At 42.0% G+C, this 22,609-nt stretch overlaps 2 protein-coding genes across 2 annotated transcripts; both read left to right on the top strand.

Annotated features, from left to right (window-relative positions):
- The first annotated feature begins 318 nt into the window (after nucleotides 1-318).
- LOC122543079 (mucin-17-like) lies at nucleotides 319-5,633 on the top strand. The gene is made up of 4 exons (XM_043681311.1): nucleotides 319-2,239; nucleotides 3,445-3,570; nucleotides 4,106-4,236; nucleotides 5,240-5,633. The coding sequence occupies exons 1-4, from the start codon at nucleotides 535-537 to the stop codon at nucleotides 5,393-5,395; spliced, it is 2,118 nt and encodes a 705-aa protein (XP_043537246.1). The 5' UTR covers nucleotides 319-534; the 3' UTR covers nucleotides 5,396-5,633.
- Nucleotides 5,634-8,747: 3,114 nt separating this feature from the next.
- On the top strand, nucleotides 8,748-21,407 carry ddx56 (DEAD (Asp-Glu-Ala-Asp) box helicase 56). Its single transcript, XM_043681312.1, has 14 exons — nucleotides 8,748-8,868; nucleotides 9,967-10,128; nucleotides 10,979-11,133; nucleotides 11,218-11,388; nucleotides 11,944-12,034; nucleotides 12,819-13,060; nucleotides 13,504-13,632; nucleotides 14,225-14,338; nucleotides 14,605-14,699; nucleotides 16,584-16,657; nucleotides 17,203-17,292; nucleotides 17,459-17,564; nucleotides 19,291-19,388; nucleotides 19,951-21,407. Exons 1-14 carry the CDS (start codon nucleotides 8,812-8,814, stop codon nucleotides 20,023-20,025), a joined length of 1,659 nt encoding a protein of 552 aa, XP_043537247.1. The 5' UTR covers nucleotides 8,748-8,811; the 3' UTR covers nucleotides 20,026-21,407.
- The last annotated feature ends 1,202 nt before the right edge of the window (nucleotides 21,408-22,609 follow it).

Here is a 22,609-nt window from a genome sequence, read left to right as displayed (position 1 = left end):
ATCCATAAAGGAAAAGCTAAGACATTTCTGCTTTTGCCCTTTGCTCAGAGTCCGATGACAAACTCACTGACCACTCACTCACCTCTACATGTAATGACCCCGACATTGGCGCAGAGGTCTCTGACTCGAGGACCTGCACTCCGCCCCAAAGCATGTGTCAGATGTTGTACCAAGGAGCATGTTTTGCATCCAAACAGCCAAAATCTAACGGATCATATTGAATCATTGGCAGGAACTCCGCACACAGTTAAATCTGACACCCAAACTCAAGCGACAGTGGGGTTTCTGGCTGACTTATTGACCACTGGTCAGCAAGATCCTCGACCAGTCAGTTGGTCTGATCTTCCAGACACTCATGCACAAACCAGCAATGTTGCTCACCAAGCAGTGCTGTCAGTTGGGCTGGTTTCAACTTTGACCAATTTGACTTATCCATTGATTATTCCTGACCTAATTCTAAACCAGAGCCATCAACAAAAAATACCTTTTCATTCTCTGATCAGTCACACACAGAAGACTGGTCACTTGAAATCAATGAATCCAGCCAGTCAGTTTGAAATGCCACCCAGGCCTCTGCAGGCCAGCATCTCAATAAAGGAAACCATGGGAGCACCTGAGATTCTTTTCAGAGAGTTTCATAACAGAATGGTGACACAGAGAAAGGCACTGACAGGGTCCTCGTATAAAAAAAAGCTGCCTTTTCTTCTGAAAACTGGAAGCCCTGCTCATTGGTACAAGGCATTTAATTCACGTGACCTTTTGTTGACAGCCATACCTAACCCTGTGGGCACCCTACTGGTGTCCACCCCAACCACAGTGGGGGCATCCACTCGACCTGGTGATAACCTGTTGTTGTCCACTCCCCCATCGGAGACTCTGCCAGTGTCCACTCCTCCCACAGGCTCTCTGCTACTGTCCACTCCTCCCGCAGATACTCTGCCAGTGTCCACTCCCCCTGCGGACATTCTGCCAGTGTCCACCCACTCTGCAAAGACTCTGACAGTGTCCATTCCCCCTGTGGAGACTCTGCCAGTGTCCACTCCTCCCACAGACTCTCTGCCAGTGTCTACTTCCCCCGCAGAGATTCTTCCAGTGTCCACTCCCCACACAGAGATTCTGCCAGTGTCCACTCCCCCTGCAGACTCACTGCCAGTGTCCATTCCTTCTGCAGACACTCTGCCAGTGTCCACTACCCATGCAGAGACTCTTCCAGTATCCACTCCTCCCACAGACTCTCTGCCAGTGTCCACTCCCCCAGCAGAGATTCTGCCAGTGTCCACTCCCCGTGCAGACTCTCTGCCAGTGTCCACTCTCGCTGGAGATACTCTGCCAATGTCCACTCTTCCTGTCGACACTCTGTCAGTGTCCATCCCCTTTGCAGAGACTCTTCCAGTGTCCATCCCTCCTACAGACACTCTTCCAGTGTCCATTCCCACTGCAGAAGCTCTGCCAGTATCCAGTCCCCCCACAGATGATCTGACAGTGTCCACTCCCCCTGCGGACAGTCTGCCAGTGTCCACTCCCCCCGCAGAGATTCTGCCAGTGTCCACTCCCCTCACATTCGTTCTTCCAGTGTCCACTCCAGCAGAGACTCTGCACATGTCCACTTTCCCTGCAGAGGCTCTGCCAGTATCCAATCCCCCCACAGGTGATCTGCCAGTGTCCACTCCTCCCACAGACTCTCTGCCAGTGTCCACTCCTCCTGCAGAAACTCTGCCAGTGTCCACTCCCCTTGCCGAGACTCTGCCAGTGTCCATTCTCTCAGCGGAGAGTCTGCCAGGGTCTACCCTCTCAGTGGAGACTCTGCCAGTGTCTACTTCCCCTACAGACACTTTGCCAGTGTCCAATCCCTCAACAGACATTCTGCCAACAGCAATTCTCCCCAATGAGACCGTATTAGCATCCACCTCTTCTCCAAAGATACTCCTGGCATCTTTCTCCTTTGTGGCCAACAGTGCAGCAACCATCCAGTCAATAATTTCTCCATTTACTTTGACGACACGCAACAATCCTGTGACAATTAATCCCTTATATAATGTGCCTTTGATTTCTCCCACTCAGTCAGTGTTGCCTGACAACCTTCCTGTGGAACTGTTTTGTGACTTTGAACATGGTCTGTGTGATTGGGAACAATCCACAACAGATGATTTTGATTGGGTGCTTCATCGGTACCAAACATTCTCAAGAGAAACAGGACCAAAACGTGACCATACGAAAGGCCAGTGCAAACGCCAAGGAGGTAAGTAAAAATCTGATGAGTTTGGAGCCATTAACATGACAGCACAGAGGGAAGTGTGGAACAGTGTTTTTTTTTCCAAAACAGACAGAGACTAGAGAAAGAAATGAAAGGATCTGAGTATGTAAATCTGAAATAAGGTTAATTAATGTTTAGAAATAGAAACCTCACATTTGTATTTGAGGTGTTTATTCTCCTGTCGAAGAGACTAAAAATTAGTTCACCATTCAAAGGATGTGGATGTTGCTACCATGATCATTTATGTGTGCAGCCTTCCCAACATTTTTTCAGCCCTGTGGGTCAGTAGTTATGTGTTGGTCCAGTTAGGAATGGTTGGTAGATTTCCCCTCCAATCAAGAATGAGTGAACCAATGGATTTGAGGTCAATCCAGTTGTGATTATTTTTGCTGATGGTAATTTGCGATTGTAATATTGAATTAAGTGGGTTTCAATTCACATAAAAGCAGATACTGATAATGCTGGACGTCTTAAACAAACAGAAAAGATTCTGGAGAAATGCAGTAGGTCTGGCAGCATCTGAAGGAAAGTGACACTGGACTTGAAATGTCACATCTATTTCTGTCTTCACAGACATTGACAGACCTGCTGAGTTTCTCCAGCAATTTCTCTGCTTTGACTTCATTTCTCAAAATGATGGAACTCATAGCTACAACTTAGTCGTCCAGCCTCTGCATTCAGAGTCCAGTGATGTGACAGCTGTACTTCTGTACTGGAATTGTTGATTGTTAGGCAGTGGGCAGTCTGAGTCCCTGTTTATAGTAGCGTTCGGAACCACTGGGAAAATGTCTTTGTGGATTCACAAACTTGAAAGTAGGAACGGAAGGATTTGGTGATGATGACTGGTGTGGGATATGCTCAGTGGAACAAAGTAACGAAAGGGGAATTTATGATGGTGGGGCTCAAAATTCTTTGTGATTTGAAAGTGTACATTCAGAATTCATAACAAGAACATGTAAATTCAGAAGTGTCAAGAATTAGATAAACAGTCTCAATTCTAATAGATTTTTGGCTACATATTTCTGATATTTTGACAGTAGTTAGACAACAGACAATAGGTGCAGGAGTAGGCCATTCAGCCCTTCGAGCCTGCACCGCCATTCAATATAATCATGGCTGATCATTCCTTATCAGTATCCTGTTCCTGCCTTATCTCCATGGTGTGTTTGATTAATTTTTCTTCACTGCAGGTCATTATCTGTACCTGAAAGGTTCATATTCTCAGCTGAGTGGGGAACAGGCAGCACTCATCAGCCCTCCACTGAGAGAACAGAAGTGCCTGACCTTCTGGTACAATATGTTTGGGAAACACATGGGTGAGTTGTGAGGCTCCGAGCAGCAAACTCTGGTCATAACCTGTAATAATTCATGGAAACAATTTGATTTCATATCTTGCCAGAATAGAACAGTGACGTAACAAAACTGCTGTTTATAACTCTGTGACATTTGGCGATAGGCAAATGCATGGAGAAAGCAGAGCAGGGAGGATGAGAAGCAGTGCATGTATCTAGATAGTGCTTATGATGTGTCAAGGGCATTGTGGAGGGGTTGGAGTGTGTTGCAACAGCAGGTACTCCTGGTTTCTATTATGGTTTGGCCCAGATTGCTCTGTGAGGGTGTCAGAACAGGACTGAACATGAGGAAAGATCACTAAAGGCAGATAGATGCTGCTGAATTTTGGGGAAACAGCAGTGTAATCTTAGATTTACTTTCGATCCCATCTATTCAGCTACAAATTGCTTTCTCTTTCTGGAAGCCTTTTAATCAGGGCACCATGAGGGAATTACTAAGTTAAAAATACAGGTGAAGGTTGGACCTGCTGATGGACTGCTTGAATCCATTTTCCTGCAGGTTCCTTAAATGTATTCCTGAAATATGAACACACGACTTCCTGGCACAAGCTGTGGTCTGTCTCTGGAAACCAAGGTCGGAAATGGCTAAATGCTGAGATTGATATTTTCACTAATGGAGACAAGTTCCGAGTAAGTCAAAATATGATTTGTGTTTTGTTGTGGGAAAAGTGTCTAAGTACAAGCTGTTGAAGAAATAAACCAATCCAAAAGTAAGAAGTAGTTAAACCAACCAGCATGCTTTGTTTTTTTTTATCATCTGAGGACTGTGCCATGCAGTGACCAGGTGGGTGATGTGGGTGCAATGAAGGCTGAGTGAGTATTTTCATGTATCCTGAAGCATCCATCTGCTCACTGGATATTGATGTGATTGCTGTTTGTGGATTGAGACTCTAGCTTTTGAGAGTGGAATTCTAGGTACCCATGAATGCAAGGCATTTTACAACACACTGATATGGGGTTGGGCAAACCGTTTAATATTTCCCTGGCTGTGAACCAAATTTAAGCTTGAGTTACTGACTCTGAAACATCTCTGTCCTTCTCTGCACTGCTACGGGTCAACGCCAAGGGTACCAACCTGATGGGGTTGCAAGAGTTTGCATTCCTTACAGAATGGCAATAAGCCTCTGGGGCAGGCAAAGGCAGTTTAAACGCTTACCTTACAAAAAATTCTTAGCTGCCTCTTTTTGAACAGATTGGTCCAAAATATCCTGGATACTGATTAATCCAGAAGGACTTTACGCTCATCAGCCTGGCTGCTCATGATGCAGCAAAATGACCAGCAACAGATCATCTTTGGAGGGAGGTGCAAAAGGTAGCTTTCAGAGGCTAGCTCCTTGACCCATACCCATCCATGTCTCTGATTACCCCCAAATGGGGCAATTAGCATCCTTCACTTCATGTAAATTGGAAAGTTGCTTGAAGTAAATGTTGGACCAGGCTGTGTAACTGAAGAGGGCTGTGTTCACATTGAGGATAACCATGGACTGGTTGAGCCAAGTGGCTTGAATCCCTCTTGTGTTTGTTCTCTGTTCATTTGCTGAGGTGAAGTAGTTGTCTCAATGAGCCATTAACATCTGTTACCAATAATTGATATTTTTCTCGTGGCAGATCTGACTTGTTTTTACCTTTTCAGGTGATTATCGAAGGTGTGCTGGGACCAAGCTATCAGAGCGATGCTGCAATTGATGACGTACAGATCTACAGAAATAACTGTGACTCAAGCTGGAAGCACTGGAACCCAACCTGCAATCGAGGCCTGAAGAAAAGGAACAAATCGCATTTGGGTTAGAGTGTTGTGACAGCAAATTGCTTCTCTCCAGTCCGACAAGGGGTGTGTTGACTGCCGAGGGCAGTGTTCTTGGATTGGCAATTCTACACACCAAGAGATTAAGCGATGTGTTGTATTCAGGAGAGGACCCTGCCAGGGAGTATTAAAGACATGAAGTGTCACCTTGAGAGATTGGAGCTTTTTTCAACAACTAACTTTCTTGCCAAAACTTCTTTCTTCTGAGATTATATAGTCAGGACCAGATGCAATAAATGTTTAGAATTAGTTTTACCTTCGCTGTGTTTTGACTTTTCTCCTAACTGAGTTCATGAGCTGGGTTTTAAACGCCTTTGACAACACTGCCCCCTATATCTTAATAACAAATCACAAATCATGCATAAATCATCTTTAAAAACCTCAGGACATTCCAACAGCTTCACAACAACATTCCTTGAAGGTGTTATTGTTGTATTGTTGGAAATGAAACATAATTTATGCACAGCAAGCTTCTCAACCAGCAGTTTATTTTTTGTGATGTTGACAGAGGGATAAATACTGACTGAGACTCTTCTCGTCTTCTTGAAAACAATACTACTGAATGAGCAGACGGGACTCTCCATTTAACACCTGATGGTCATTTCAGTGTTCCTCTAAGCTGTTGAGTCATACAGCAACTCAGAAATTCCCAAATATAAGAATGTAAGAAACAACAAAAGAATAGACAACATGACTGCTCAGTTCTGTACAGCCATGCAATATGATGATGGCTGTTGTTCAGCTTCAAGTCCACTTTCCTGCCTGCTACGTACATCCCAAGTCTCTCAAAAGACCAAAAATATGTCAGTTGCAGCCTTAAATGCATTCAATGATGGATGATTCACAATGTTCTTGGAGAGAGAATTTCAAAGATTCACAGCTCTTTGAATGAATAAGTAGTTCCTTATTTCAGTCCCCCCGCTTTCTCCTAAGGCATGTTCTTCATATCCACTAGGTCAAACACCTCTTAATATCTACACTGTAAGTTCCTTCAGATTGAATGAAATCGCCTCTCATTCTTCCCATTTCGAGGGAATGAAGACTTAACTTACTCAGCTTCTTATTGTATAAAAAACCCTCTGATCCCAGAGTAGGTAGGTATGGGACCTGGCATCAGAATCGATGGCTGCTACATTGGCGACGCAGGCCAAACAGCGAAGGATGGCATCTGAAGAACAGCAACTTCATCGTTGGTTGGAGCCAGCACTGGTGGTGGTGGAAGGGCATCACAGTGATGTTGAGATGGGCCCAGCACTGAGAAATTGTGGGTACGACAAGGTGGGACGAGGCAGTGGTGGATAGGAATCAGTCCAGTGGTGAAAGATGGCACCTGAAGAGTGTCTACTTCAACATTGGTTGGGTGCAGTGTAAGTGGCAGTACAGGTGTCATTGTTGATGAACTGGCTCAGGATTGATGGATTGTCTCAAAGCTGTACACAGAACATTCTCCTTCTCCTTTGATGCTGCCTGACCTGCTGTGTTTTTCCAGTAACACATTTTTAAACATCTGACCCTTCGATCAATAAAATCATGGCTGATATTTTCATGGCCCAACTCCACTTCCCCACCCTCTCACCATAACCCTTATTTCCTTTACTGTTCAGTAAATGATCTATATTCGCATTAAAAGCATTTACTGAAGAAGCCTCAACTACTTCACTGGGCAGGGAATTCCATAGATTCCCCACCCTTAGGGTGAAGAAGTTCTTTCTCAATTCAGTCCTAAATCTGCTCCCCCTAATTTTGAGGCTATGCCCTTTTGTCCTAGTTTCACCCACCAGTGAAAACATCCTCTCTACTTCAATCTTATCTGTTCCCTTCATAATTTTATGTTTCTGTAAGATATCCTCTCATTCTTCTAAATTACAACGAATATAATCCCAGTCTACTCAGTCTCACCTCATAAGTCAACCCCCTCAACTTTGGAATCAACCTATGGAAACTCCTCTGCACCCCCTCTCATCTCAGTACATCCTTTCTCAAGTAAGGAGACAAAAACTGCATGCAATACTTTGGGTGTGGCCTCACCAGCACCCTATACAGCTGCAAGATAATGTCTCTGCTTTAAAATTCAACCCCTTTAGCAATGAAGGACAAAATTCAATTTGCCTTCTTAATTACCTGTTGCATCTGCCGACCAACCTTTTGTGATTCATGCGCAAGGACACCCAGATCCTGTGGACAGCCAGTTCAATTTACTATTCAAATAATTATCTTTTCTCCTGTTATTCCTATCAAAATGGATGACTTCACATTCAGTAACATTGTACTCCATCTGCCATACCTTTGCTCACTCACTTAAACCAATGATGTCCCCTTGCAAAGTTTCACAGTCCTCTACATACCTTGCTCCACCACTCATCTTATTGTGTTCCGCAAACTTTGACACACTACACATGGTCCTCAACTCTAAGTCATCTACGGAAATTGTGAATAATTGCGGTCCCAGCACTGATCCCTGAGACACACCACCAGTCACTGATTTGCAACCAGAAAAGCATTAATTTATCACCACTCTTTGCTTCTTGTTAGTTAAGCAGTCCTCTATCCAAGCTAATACTTTGCCTGTAATGCCTTTCATATTTATCTGATGTAGCAGCCTTTTGTGCGGCACCTTGTCTTTTTTTTCCTGTTATAACTGTTCAAAATTATGCTGGATTGCGGCATTAGTGGAAAAGCTTTTCACTGTATTTTACTATTTTTCTCACTTTAAAATACATATGATAATAAAACAATTCATTTTACATGCTCTCTTTGATGTCAGTATTTGACATGTGTGCACTGCACATACTATTCAACATGCTCTGGAATTTCTCAGTTCTTACTTGGGCTGTTTAGTGTTTTCAGTAAATTTAGCTATTTTGCTCTGAAATTAATATGCAGTGCAGAAGAAGATGGATTTGATTTCCATCTGGATATGAGTTGTAAAATGCTTTGGCTGACTTGACAATGAGGTTGGCAAGTAACACAGTTCTGATCAAAATAAAGCAATGAACTGCGATGCTGAAGATCTGAATCAAAATTCCAAGAGAAATTCGGCAGGTCTGGCAGCATGTGTGGAGAAAGTAGAGTTAACATTTCGAATCCACTGAAAAGCTTCACTCCACACATGGTGCCAGACTTGCTCAACTTGTCAAGCAATTTCCGTTTCTATTACAGTTCTGACCGAGGTGTTCAACTTGAAGTTAAAGTTGCCTCTTGTTTTCGGATTTTGAGATGCTAACTGAAGTGTTTCTCTGAGATTAGAGCTTTGTTGGGAGGGCGACTGATTTAATGTTACAGACCCAACTCCTCCGTTGCAGTCGTGGGGTGGCAGGGGGATTGAGCTGCAGTTACCCGGCGCCACCACAGTCAGCAGCCGCGAGCACCGGTGCACTGACGTCATATCACCGGGACTCAAGATGGCAGCGGAGAAGTTGAGGTTCCACGAGATGGGACTTGATGAGAGAGTTTTACAGGTTGGAGAGGGATAGAGATAAAAATAAAAATAGGGTTGGGAAAGGGAAATGCGAGTGTGACAAAGGACGGGATATTATGTTTGTTCTGGGTCAGATCGAGTGAGTATGATGTACGACAGGATGGAGAGGGGAAAGTGGTGAGTGAGTCACTCACTTCGTCAGTCATAGAGCCCGAGAGGGGTTTGGAAGAAGGTCTGGAAATTTACTGTCTGTGTGTCTGCTGGGGAGAAAGAGGGAAGGTGGATTGGAAGAGGAGGGTAGGGGATGGGGATAAGGGAGATAGGGAAGGAGGGTGGGATGGGGGAAGACGATTGGGGACAGGAGGAGAGGAAGAAGGTGGGTGAGGGAGTGGGAAGGGTGGGAGCTTAGGGTATGGGTAGATGGAGGGTGAGGAGAGGTTATGGGGGAGGGGGGAAAGGTGGGGACAGGTAGGGTTGGACAACCAGCAGTCAACCCAAATGACTTGAATGGCAAACCTGAAGTTCAAGGTGTGTGGGGAGAACAGGTTAAGCAAGGAATCATTCTGGGTCATGAAAGCTTACAAGTGTAGCAAAGCATTATCAATCACTGCAAATGCCCAAAGACAGGATAGTATTTTTCACAGATCATGTCTGGGATGTTGGCATTGCTGGCTGCACCGCCACTTACTACTCATTTCTAGTTGCCCCAGAGAAGGTGGTGAAAATGTGTTGCTGGAAAAGTGCAACATTTTCAGCTCTGATCTCCAGCATCCGCAGTCCTCACTTTCTCCTGGAGAAGGTGGTGCTGAGCTGTCTTTTTGAATCACTGCTGCCATGTAATGGTAGTTCTACAATACTGTTGTGGCAGATATTCCAGAATTTTGAGGCTCTTGTTACCATTAGCAATACTCAGTATGGTTCATCTTGTGTACTGATGAAGAACAATATGCTAGGAAGATTAAAACAATAAGACTTGTACAAAATAATATGCAGAATCCATATATGGAAGAAGAGTGATGGAATGTGGGGTTGGAGTTGGACTCGGGGGGGGGGGGGGGGGGCTTTGGGTGGAGCAAAGATGATGTCAACTTCTTGAAATTTTGACTGAAGATGCAAATATAAATTTTACGTTGCTTAGGCAATTGCAAGCCTCAGTTGGGCTGAACCGACTTTGATCCAGGAAAAAGCCATTCCTTTGGCACTGGAGGGAAAGGATCTCCTTGCCAGAGCACGTACAGGATCAGGAAAAACTGCAGCATATGCTATCCCCATCATAGAACATCTTCTTAACACCAAAAAGGTAATCAAATTATTAGATTGACTTTATTTGTCTTCATTTTTAATCATGCTAAATTTATAAATGTGATGAGTTTGATATATCTTTTTGGGATCAGTACTGGGACAGGTTCATGTGATATTTACACATGCAGAGTTCAGATGATTTCGGTGATGACATAAACGTAACTTCACACTGTACTTGCGCCAAGATCATCTTTTGATTCCTTCCTTCTCTTGAAAAGTCTTGAGCCTCTACTTGGCATCGAGATCAACAAGTTGTCTTGGAAATTGCTGTTATGCTCCATGTCTCAACAGTACTTCAGAATTCCAACGGTGGAGGATTTCAAAGCTTGGAGGGGCCTATTTCTAAGGTGAAAGGATAAAGATTTAAAAAGACTTGGGTAATTTGTTTTTTTCACAGTGAGTAGTTTGTGTTTGGAATGAACTTTCAGAGGACGTGGTGGAGGCAGGTACAGTTAGAACATTTTAAAAGACATTTAGATAAGTACATGAATAAGAAATATTTGCAGGTATTAGGACCCACTGAAGGCAGTTGGAAATAGTTTAGTTTGGGATTGTGGTCAGCATGGACTGACAGGACCGAAGGATCTGCTTTCGTGCTGTATGACTGTGACTTTACGTTGCCCGTTGTTTTAAAAAATTCTCAAGGTCAGGTTCGTAGGAGAGTAGTCTGACACAGAACAAACGACCAATGATCGAGTTTGCATCTGCCTTCATTCATTCTGTGTTATGAAGAGCTCGCTCTTAGGTCAGGGAAGTATCTTTTTGCTACCACACGGCACAGGCTGCATGAGTTGTCAACATTGCAGAACAAAGTTATAATTAAGCTTTAATTTTCTGTCTTTGTTTAGTCAGTCTGCGAGCAAGCAGTGCGAGCTCTCATATTGGTTCCCACAAAGGAACTAGGTCAACAAGTGCAGCAGATGGTCCGACAACTCACATTGTGTTGTGCTCGGGATGTTCGAGTGGCTGATGTTTCGGGACAGGTGGATGTATCAGCACAAAGGTATAAAATATGAGTGCATGATTTTGGGGCACTTGTCTTCAGTATCACAACTTGAGTAAGTTCTCACTTACGACATTCTTTCAGGCCTATATTAATGGAGAAACCTGACATTGTTATTGGTACGCCTTCTCGAATTCTGCTACATTTGGAACAGCACACCCTGAACCTCAGCACCTCACTGGAGATGCTTGTCATTGATGAGGCTGATCTACTCTTCTCATTTGGATTTGAAAATGATCTAAAAAACCTGCTGGGGTAAGTTTCTTTTTCTCAAAACTCCTGTTGGTTCAGTGTCATCACAGAACTGGAGAAAGTGAAGATTGATACACTGTTCGAGTTATTGCAAAGGTTTTTGCCAGAGGGCACCAATTTAAAGCAATTTGCAAAAGAAGCAAAGACAACATGTGGAATTTCTTTTAGATGTATGGCTGGGCTCTGAAATGCATTGTCTGAGAGTAAGTACAATTGGGGCTTTCAGAATTATGGAAAGTTCAAGAGGGGCAAAGAGTAAGTGGAGAAAAGGTGGATTGTGGGATTCGTCAAGTTGGTCCTGCAAACTGCTCACAAGAGTGTGATGTCCCAAGTGGCACCTCCATGTTTTTATTTTAAACCAGTGTGTCAGGTGTACTGAGTGATGGCGCTGTGCTAATATTGCTACTTTCACTGCTGTTTTACTGGAGTCTCATGACCTCACCCCCTGGCCTGTAATTATATTTTTGATTGTTACAGTATCTGTAACATTGAGGCCCTTTGGTTATGGTTGTGCTAAACGGATTGCTTGTCTTCAAGGCTTATTCTGTCTCTTTGCAGACACCTTCCAAAGATTTACCAAGCATTCTTGATGTCAGCCACATTTAATGAGGATGTTCAGACATTGAAGGAACTGGTGCTTCATAACCCGGTAAGAAATCTTCTCAAATGCGACAGAGGCCTCTCCCTGTGTCTCAAACAGGAAATTGTTGTTTCCGTCCTCAGTCTCGATACTGAGCACATAATCTGTGCACCACACAGGAGATAAGAGTGTTCATAGCTCTAGATGACACTTTAATCTGAAGATGTATTTATCTATACACCATGTGTATGAAAAGGTTCAATTTCATTTTGTGGAAGTCAAATGGGGATTTCTGCCTGTGTTTTGGTCAGCATTGTCTTTCGTGTACAATGAATTTTGACAGGTTAGCATGTGTTAGTCACAGAGAGCTATGTCTTCCCTGAAAACGGTGACTATTTCTCACAAAGTAATTCATTTTACATGAGCTGCGTGGTCTCTTGAGGATACAAAAGGTCATGTATGACTCCAATTTCTTTCTTTGTCTGGTCAATTGTATGATATTCAATTTGTGCAAAGACAGTTTGTCCATGAGCACTAAAGCAAATGTATTGTAAATGCAATTGGTATTTCATTCCTATGAGCAGTGAGACAGACATGATAAAAATAATTATTATGGATAGTATTTTATTGTTTTTACATTCAGGGAGATGTAATGCCAGCCATTATCTTGTTGAAATGTGGAGAAGGCATGAGGGGTTAATGCATCTATTTCCTGCATTTTCGTGTTACTGAACTTAAGGTAGATGGAAGTGCTTGATTCTGGAATAGGGCATTGCCAGACAAACAGACTGGTACATGTCCTGTTTTATGTTTTGGTGTGTCCACTGTAACCTGATCTCCTTTACCCTTTCAGATGATTCTGAAGCTCACCGAGTCTCAGCTTCCGGATAGCTCACAGCTGATCCAGTACCACATTAAATGCGAGGAGGAGGAGAAATTCCTTCTGATTTACACATTTTTCAAACTCTCCCTTGTCCGTGGCAAGACCATAATCTTTGTGAATTCCATTGATAGATGCTACCGGCTGAAACTATTCTTGGAACAATTCAGCATTTTGGCATGTGTCCTAAACTCAGAATTACCGGTACATTCCAGGTAGAATCTTGGTTGGTAACTGCTGTCTGCTTGATTTCTCTCGCGTACACATGCTCTTTGCCCCAAACCCCGCAAAGCCCTCATACTCGCATGTTCCTATCAGAGATCACAAAAAGAACTATCAAATAGCGGATAAAAAACACTTGCTCGCACTTGTGAAATATTATAAGAAATCTGTTTTAAAAGGGAAACTCGTCAGTGCCACAATTATTTCTTCTGTTGAGCTGGGCAATCAAGCATTTTAGGTTGTACATGCACAAGATGTGGCACACCACTGCAGAAAGTTTCTGTATGAATATATTTAGGACAATATGGACGATGAGATTGGAATAACCTCTTTCCTATTAGCTGTAGATTTAGTGGAAAACTTGTGCTATGATGTGGAGAGTTGGGCAAATAAATTGCATCTTTGGTGTACCTTATTTCCTGTATTTTTCCATCAGGTGTCATATCATCAATCAGTTCAATCAGAGTTTGTATGATTATATCATTGCCACAGATGAACATGTTTTGACAAATTTAAGTGGCTCAGAAGAGCAAAAGACAAAAAAGAAATGGTGTAAAAAAGCAAGGTAAGCATGATCAATTTCGTTTAGCCCTATGAATAAAAAATTCTGTCTTCTAAATTACCTGAAATTGTTATTTACAAGTCTGGATTTCTTGCTTTGTTGTTTTGAATTTGCTTGATGTTTGAGTCTCAATTAGCTTAGTTTTTCTCTGAGTCAAGATTAGAGTGTGCTGGAAAAGCACAACAGAACAGGCAACATCCAAGGAGCAGGAAAATCGACGTTTCGGGCAGAAGCCCTTCATCAGAAATCTCTGAGTTTGGGATTTTGTGCTTCTGTGAATTTGGCCATCTTCTGGGCATCTATAGCTCTAATTTGCAGTTAACTCCGCCATGTTACATATCAGAGTGCTGAAAAATAAACTTACTTTCTCTCCAACATCAACATAAAATATCTGGCTGGCCCTAACCTAATCCTGGAACTATGTCAGTATGCTCTGTATTCTGGGGAATGAAATTATTGGGCTAGCATACTCTGGTCTACAACTTCATAAATAAAAACACTCTGTACTTTCCTTCTGGTAGAGTTCATTCAATGTGTTCAAATGGTTAGAATATTTATGATTTGCTGTTGACCAGTCTTTCTGCTCCTCTTTCAGAGCCAAGGATCATGAATATGGGGTCTCCAGAGGAGTGGATTTTTATAATGTTTCGAATGTTATTAACTTTGACTTCCCACGCTCAGTGGAGTCCTATATACATCGTGTTGGCAGGTGAGATATAATGTGCACCTGTACATCAAGCAGCTTTCCCACATGTCATTTTCATGTTTGTTCCGTCCTTGCTGCACTGTTGTCTCACGTACTGGCAGCTTCTCTTTTAGATGCTGTTGAGTCACTGTTTGGTATCATACACATAATTCACCTGGCTGCATCAATCTTACTGGTATCATGCTGGCATTGTTTATTTTATGAATACTGAAATGGGAAATGAGTTACATATTTGATAGTTAAATTCTGACTCTAATTGTTTTCCATAGGACTGCCCGTGCAAATAACCAGGGGACGGCATTGACGTTTGTATCCCACACAGAATTGCCACTACTACAGAATGTGGAGGATGCACTTGCTGGAGGTTTGTTCCAAGTAACGTTCCTGATGAAGGGCTTATGCCCAAAACATCGACTCTCCTGCACCTTGGATGCTGCCTGACATTTTCCAGGGCTACACTTTTTGACTAATATTTATCCTTTCTCTGTTCTGTGTTGCTGCCTTTAGATGCTTTGAATGCTGTCTGGTCTTGTTTTCTTGGTTTAGTTTGTCAACTGGAGAGTTGTAGTGTGAGTCTGTATTGAGAATTCTTTTGTGAGGTTTTCTAATGAAAGATCATTGAAATCCAGTGAAAAGGCTTAAGCGAAACTACAAGACCTTCACAAGGAGAGATTTGTTAAGTGCAGTTGCTGATTTCTTAGTTTGAGTATTTCAACGAGAGAACTGTTTTACATTTGCAGATCAGTTGATTCATGAAGTTGAAAGGAATTACCTTATGCTGGGATGGGTAACGTACTGGTGTTACCTGTTGACAAGAAATCTAGAGGCACACATGCTTTGGAGACCAGAGTTCAAATGCTCGGGACCAAGTTAATGTGTTACCAGGCAACATGTGCGATTTAGGTTCAATAAGTGCTTAAAAGAGTTAAATGTGAGTTCGAGAGGGGAGAAATGTTATGGGCAGTAAATGCTTTCAGCACAATCTTGCAAAGTCTTCCCTGCTCACGGGTCAGCTTGCCCTTTTAAGTGGCATTCCTGCCACCTTCAATACTCACTCCCTCCAGGATAGGTACACTGTGGCATCACAATGTGCGAGATACACTGCAGCGACTCTGTGTGTCTGCATCTACAGCATCTTCTGGACAGGACAAATTTGTGCCATCTGCCGACATGAATGAGTAGCAGGTGCATGGCAACATATACAGGTTGCAATTTCCATTTAAGCTGCACACCCCAATCCTGAGTTGGAATGAGATCAACTTCGCTTCAGTGCTGAAGGATTAAAATCCTAGAACTTCCTGTCTAATATAATTCTAGGTGAATGCTGTGTGGGCACTGTGTGGACTGCAGAGGCTCAGAAAGGCAGCTTGCCATTACCTTTACGGCTGATCAACAAATCGTAGCATAGAAAGTGATATTTGCATCACATCAGAAGTATTTCAAGTGTTCCTTGAAAATGTATCTCTCTGCACAGCAGTCAATCTGACAGTCAAGGGATGAGGACATGTGGCACAAACATGTTGCTGGGTATCTAATTGTAAAGCCTGTTGTGGTTCTGTTCGTCAAGCTGGGAAATTGTGTTGCAGACGTTTTGTCCCCTGTCTAGGTGACATCCTCAGTGCTTGGGAGCCTCTTGTGAAGCGCTTCTGTGACGTTTCCTTCGGCATTTATAGTGATTTGTATCTGCCGCTGCCGGTTCCAGCTGTCCGCTCCAGTGGCCGGTATATTGGGTCCAGGTCGATGTGCTTATTGATAAAATCTGTGGATGAGTGCCATGCCTCGAACTGGACCCAATATATCGGCCACTGCAGCGGACAGCTGGAACTGACAACCGGAAGCGGCAGATACAAATCATTATAATTGCCGGAGGAAACGTCACAAAAGCGCTTCACAGGAGGCTCCCAAGCACTGAGGATTTCACCTAGACAGGGGACGAAACGTCTGTAACACAAATTCCCAGCTCAGCGAACAGAACCACAACAACGAGCACCAGAGTTACAAATCTTCTCCCAAACTTTGTTAAAAGCCTATTCACCACCCTGGACGATGGCAGCAGAGCAAGATATGCAGAAATTGTGGTGCATGTTGTACCAATGATGCAATATCTTCCATGTTTCTGCTGTCCCCAGAAACCCATTTCATCTTTCATCCTCAGTCATTGAGAAAAGCTTCTGTTTTCAGCAACATGAGTGTGTGAAATGTTTCATGTCCTGTAATTGTATTAATGTTCATTGCTTTGTGTTGACAGAGAATTTGGACTGTGCTTTGAAACCATATCAGTTTCGCATTGAGGAGATTGAGGGCTTCCGCTATCGGTGTAAGGTATGGTCGACACAGACGATGTGAAATTTGCTGTTCATTGTTGTGCTGCCTCTCCCAGACTCTTGGGGGGGTTCTGTTGCTGACTGCATACAAGTCAGCCATTTAATCAGTTTTGTCTTTATCTGCTGTCTGCAGTGCCTTGTCCCAGGACTTTTATTTTGATCATTATGCATTTCACTACTATGAAGTCATCTATAAGCATTTAGACATGAAAATGAAGATGGTATTATGAAGCAGTATGCACATGGATATGGTGCTGCCATGACGTGAAAGGCATTTCTCATCAATGAAGAAAATACTGAGTGCAAAGTACCATCACCATTCATGATAAAAGCATTATCACAGAATGGAAGCATAGTTTTTGAAATTTACACATGTTGTTTGATCTAAAATGCTAATAATTCATGCGGATTTTTGGGTTAAATACATTGTGCAAATAACCAAGTCGTTCTTGAGAAGGTGATGCTACTGTTCATGTTGAGATGTTTCCAGAGTATTGCGTTTGTCCTGGCAGTTAATTGAGGTATATTTTTATTTCTTGGTAGGATGCCATGCGTTCAGTTACAAAACAATCAATCAAAGAGGCTCGCATCAAGGAAATCAAACAGGAACTGCTCAACTCTGAGAAACTGAAGGTGAGAAAGTGGAACTCTATTGCTCTTCTTATGCGCTGAGATATTTGCAGTAGCAGTCTGATCATAGAGAGGTAGCTCCAGGAAAATTAAAAATGAGTGTTAAGGTAGTTTAATAAAACTCCATGTCAAAGTAATGTTCTGCAGTGAGCATGTTCTTTTCTTGCAGACCTATTTTGAGGACAATCCTCGAGACTTTAATTTGTTGCGACATGATAAACCTCTGCATCCTGCTATTGTGAAGCCACATTTGAAGAATGTACCGGATTACTTGAGTGAGTAGCCTGCCCAGTGGATGCAAATGTGCCCAGTCCTACCTGTGTGATCCACTGGAAGAAAGACATTGTCACTCCAACACAGAGACCTGGTTCAAATGATCTGTGCTGGGAGAATATCATTTGCTGCTGTAGTGTATAGATGCTATTTGTTAATCAGGTGATTTGAAATAAAAGGTACAGGAGCTTCAATATTCAGATGACCAGCAAAAAGGATTATGAGAGTATTTTAAGAACAGATGTTCTCCCTATCTGAGATGAACGTATACTGGTGATGTAGACTGTAAAACTACAAGGAGATGGTGATTGATTTTTAATTAATGAAATCTTGGCCAGAAGGGTTCCCAAAATTTTAATAGGGCAGAAGTAGTGGGGAAACTGTTGAAAGTCAGAAAACTGTTTGAGTCCACTTTGCTCCACTGATGCCAAGACAGAGTTTATTTGGCCAGAGTACAGTTGCAACACTTAAATAGCAGGGAGATTATTGCAATCATTTCAACAGCCGACCTGGTGTTCATAATCATGACATGACCTTTGCTGATCATTCCTAATCAAACTCCAGTTTTGTACAAGATTAGCCTCAGGGTGACTCTGAACATTGAGAGTGCACGGACTCATCTCAAAGAGAAAAATGTACGAATAGAAAGCAAGTGCAAGAAGTTGCTTACAAGAGAAGTCAAGATGAAATTCAAATAACATAGAAAAAGAATGCAGGTGGTAAGAAAGAAAGAGATAATCTTGGTGCTATTCATCCATCACATCTCATATACTTCTCAAAAACTAGCAAAACCTAGGTAGTTGCAGTATTAATTTGCACTTATGAGTACACGACTTGTACTCAGTCAAACATGCTTTGTCTCCTTCTCCAGATCACTAGATTATATCATGGAATTATTTTCCGTGATAGTTTGGAATATACAATTTAAAAAGGATGGCAAGAAATGGAATTGCAGAAAAACTTCAATAATTTAATTGGCAAAAGAAGTATTAGTCATTAGTTGCTTAGACAAATGTAAATCAAATTTACATAAAGTAAGAAGATTTCAAATAACTAGAACATGCAGGAAAGTGTCGGAGGAAGTTTTGAGTTCAGTTGTTTCTTGGTTGTTGAGAAGGAGAATGAACCACTTTTTAAACTGTTTGTTCCATTGACAATGTATAGTTTAATCTAAGTCATTGGTAATGCAGGAAAAGAATGAGTTTGTACTGAGTCATAGTTCTTGGTCGGCAAACTTGTACCTCCCTGAACTGTCAAGTTTGACCTGAACTTGCCTTGGTCGCAAAAATGGCCAGGTCTCTCATCTTTTACCTCTCAGTTGGCAATGCTGATAAACTCAGCACATCAGTACCACGCTACCTGAAGTTAATTCACTCCTGCTTTAAAAAGTGTTGTCCCCATAGCTTCTGAATTTGCCCCTGACATTGTAGCAGTGAAGCGGGCAAGTAATATTTTAATGGAATACAAACAGTGTTGGAGAAATTCAACCAGTTTGGTAGCATCTGTGCAGTGAGAAACCGAGTTCATGTTTGACGTTGATCGTTCTCAATAAGAGTCATCCTGGCCTCTAACTCTGTTTCTTTCTCCACATGCTGCTGATCTGATGAGTTTCTCCAGCACTTGGTTACTATTTCAGCTTCTCAGCATCTGAACTGTTTTGTTTTCCTTCAATAAATTCCAGTTGTTTGTTTTTGGCAGTTCAAGTAACTTGTATTTTAATCCTGCCAGTTCCCCAAACCCTCAAAGGAATCACGAAGCCCCTCATCAGTAAAAGAAAAAGATGGCGAAGAAAGGTCACAGGAAAATCAACTCAGAAAAACAGAAAGGTGGGAGACTACAGTCGAACCGAAGAAACATTGTGTGACCTATTTTTTTACTTGCTGAGCAAAAGATTATTTTGCTGTTGGCTATATATGTATATTAAGGCTGTACCAATCAAAATTCATTGTCACAACTATTATCAGTAAAATGTGGCTGAAGTGTGGTGGATGGAAGGACAGTATTGCTGTGTTGTGATTTTACTGTAACAAATTTTGGAATTGTCCACGGTGCTTTGATGCTCTTCAGGCATTGTTATGCGTGATGCAGGTGAAGTGGGTGGGTTTGAGAAAGAAGTGTGGAGAGCTTGAGGATGCATTCTTCAGGGACCACTGCCAATGAAATCTGAAACAAACAGCAAGAAGATGTTCAGTTGGTCTGGTCCAAAATAATTCTTTGATGCATTTGGAAGACATGTTATATTTAACTTGCCAGTCACCAGTGTTTCAGCTGTGTTTTCAACAGATCTGCATTCATTTATCTACCCTCTTAAATTCTGTTATGGTGGCTTTGCTTTTGGTGTTGTGTAAGATGAGTAATAATGTTGGCTGTTTTTCCCTTTTTTTTAAGCCAAACATGAAGCGCAACCCGCTCAAGCATTTCACCTCCCAAGGGAAGAAGCGAAAGGCAAAAAGTGCGAGTTAAAGCAGAACTTGCAGAATCCATTAAGAAGATGTGGCTTGGCAGAATGTGAAACTGTTGTCTGTGTGCCTTCAATTTAGGCCCAGTTGAATGGACGAATCTAAAATTGAGACCAATGTTGTCTAGGTGGTGATAGCACAGTATGTGGATTTCTAGTTTGAAAACACCATTAGACATTGCCTTTGATTGAATTGTTTGTCAATTGGTGGAGCTACAACCTTTCCATGTATCATGAATGCTTAAAATTTTACTTTTGGCAAGGCATTTATAAAATGAAAATGTTGTTGCACTTAATTTTAAGCCTTATTCACTTTCTTCGAAATGTTGCCCTGTGAAGGCGCAATTGGCTATCAATACCAATTGCATGAATCTCTCTCCTGTTCTCTGCAGTGCCACCAAACCCACCACTGTGTGCACACATCATGACATACTGCATTAGTGCACAATATAATCAGGTGTGTTCTACTCTGCAAAGAAGAAGCAGTTCCTCTCTTGATGCCAAAAGAGACCACAACACTCTCTCCTGGTTTTCACATATAGATGTACAAACATGTCAATATGATGGCACAAGTGTATAATAAAACCAAAGCAAAGATGAGTGCTTTGGCTGATTTAGATAAAGAGGCCCAACAAGTGAGGATCTTGACAAAAAGGTGTAATTTTGTGACTGGATTTGTCCCCTTGCTTGATGATTATCGCAGGCTGACCTATCTTTCATCATCCTGCTCTCAATGACAAATATTTGTATTATGTTGGATGATTTCTTGTCTCCTGGTGGATGGGAACTCATGGAGTTGTGTTCAGTGCAATATGAATGAATGGACAGTCACAGTGCCAAATATTCATATTTTTGTAATCTAACACATTTGAAATATTTTGGTTTCTTTATCTGTTCTGGATCTTCCGACTCAGAATATGTTTTGCAATTTACAGATGTTCTCCACATTTCAAACAAATGAAATTTTCTAACATTTTGTAATTTTACCTTCAAAAAGACTCAATAGTATGTGAGATTCTTTTTGTAAAGATGTTTGAAATTTCAAACACTGGACTGTGTGTAAGGTGGTTTTTAACATGTGAAGAGATAAATTGTAAGTTTAAAGTAATGTGAAATTGTAATCAGTATCAAAGAAGTGGTTATTACCCTTTCATGACAAAAGGAATGATCTTCAGTGAGGTCAGATGAGACCGTCTCCATTTAAAATTCACAGTTCCCTTTTTATTTTATGAATGACCTTTAACAAAAATTGAGTTGTAAATTGTGAGTAAGTATTGCTCTGTCATGTTTTGCATAAGCCATGGCTGGTTGTGTTCATTTGTGAAGTGATTAGTCTTTTAATGTAGAGCCATGTCTACCTCCGTTGATAAAAGATTATAATACCAGAGAGACAAGAATGTTTTTCTTCCAGTTCTGTGCAACAGCTGGCACTGCATATCTCATACATATATTTCAAAGTATCCTGTGATCTTGTGATGAACATTATTCTGAATGAGCTATTGTATTCTCTATCTCTTACCTGCAATTGGAGGTTTGCTGTTAGTCAGCAGTTCATTGTAAAATTGTGATTCGCTTGCAAGACAAGTGCTAAGGGCAATAGCTCATTCAGCATAAATGAACAGCCTCTTCTGTTTCAAGATATTAGCAGATGTTAGAGCGTCTGCCAGAAGTTATAGGTTGATTTCTGTGTTGTCTAACTATCGGTCCAACTTGTAAATCTGTTCTGATGTCCTAAACTGAATTGATTCTTCGCGAGTTTGTTTTATGGGCCAGCAATGAGCTTGTATCCCTTGAAATGCTTTTCACGAACCTATCCAGGTGCCTTCTAAATGTTCTTGTATCTCCAACACTTCCTCTGGCATTTAATTCCATACAAGCATCACCCTCTGTGTGAAAAATTTGCCCTTCAGCTCCATTTTACATCTTTCCCCTCTCACCTTCAACCTTTTACCCTCTTATTTTGGACTATGTCCCTCATGATTTTGTAAACCTCGATTGGGTTACCATGAGCCTCTGATGATCCAGAGGAAAGAGTTTCAGACTCTCCATTTAACTCAAAATCCTCCAACCTAAGCAATCCTTTTTGAATCCTTTCATGGGTTGCATAGTGGCTCAGTAGTTAGCACTTTTGCGCCTCACCCCCAAGAACCCAGATTCCATTCCATCCTCATGCAATTGTCTATGTAGAGTTTGTACATTTTACCCTGTGTCTGCGTGGGATTGCACTGGGTGCCTTGGTTTCCTCCCTCCATCCAAAGAATTGGGCAATTTAGCAGGGCCAATTCACCAAAGTGTTAAGGGATGTATGGGTTGAGTGCATTAGGCATGGGTAAATGTAGACTACTAAGGTAGGGGAATGGGTCGGGGGTAGTAGATTTCTTGGCGGATTAGTGTGGCCTTGTTGGACCAAATAGACGATTTCCACACTTGGGATTCTCTGAACAACTTTCTTGGAACAGGGATACCAGAACTGAATGCAGTACTCTAAAAGTGGCCTAACTCGTACTATTCAGCCTCAATATGAGATCTGAACTCCCATGGTCCATCCACTGACCAATTAAGGCAAGTGTGCAATATGCTTTCTTCATC

Source organism: Chiloscyllium plagiosum, chromosome 42 (assembly GCF_004010195.1).
Source record: "Chiloscyllium plagiosum isolate BGI_BamShark_2017 chromosome 42, ASM401019v2, whole genome shotgun sequence".
Lineage (NCBI taxonomy): Eukaryota > Metazoa > Chordata > Chondrichthyes > Orectolobiformes > Hemiscylliidae > Chiloscyllium > Chiloscyllium plagiosum.
The sequence above is the reverse complement of the archived record's forward strand: the minus strand, read 5'-3'. Positions and strand labels throughout refer to the sequence as shown.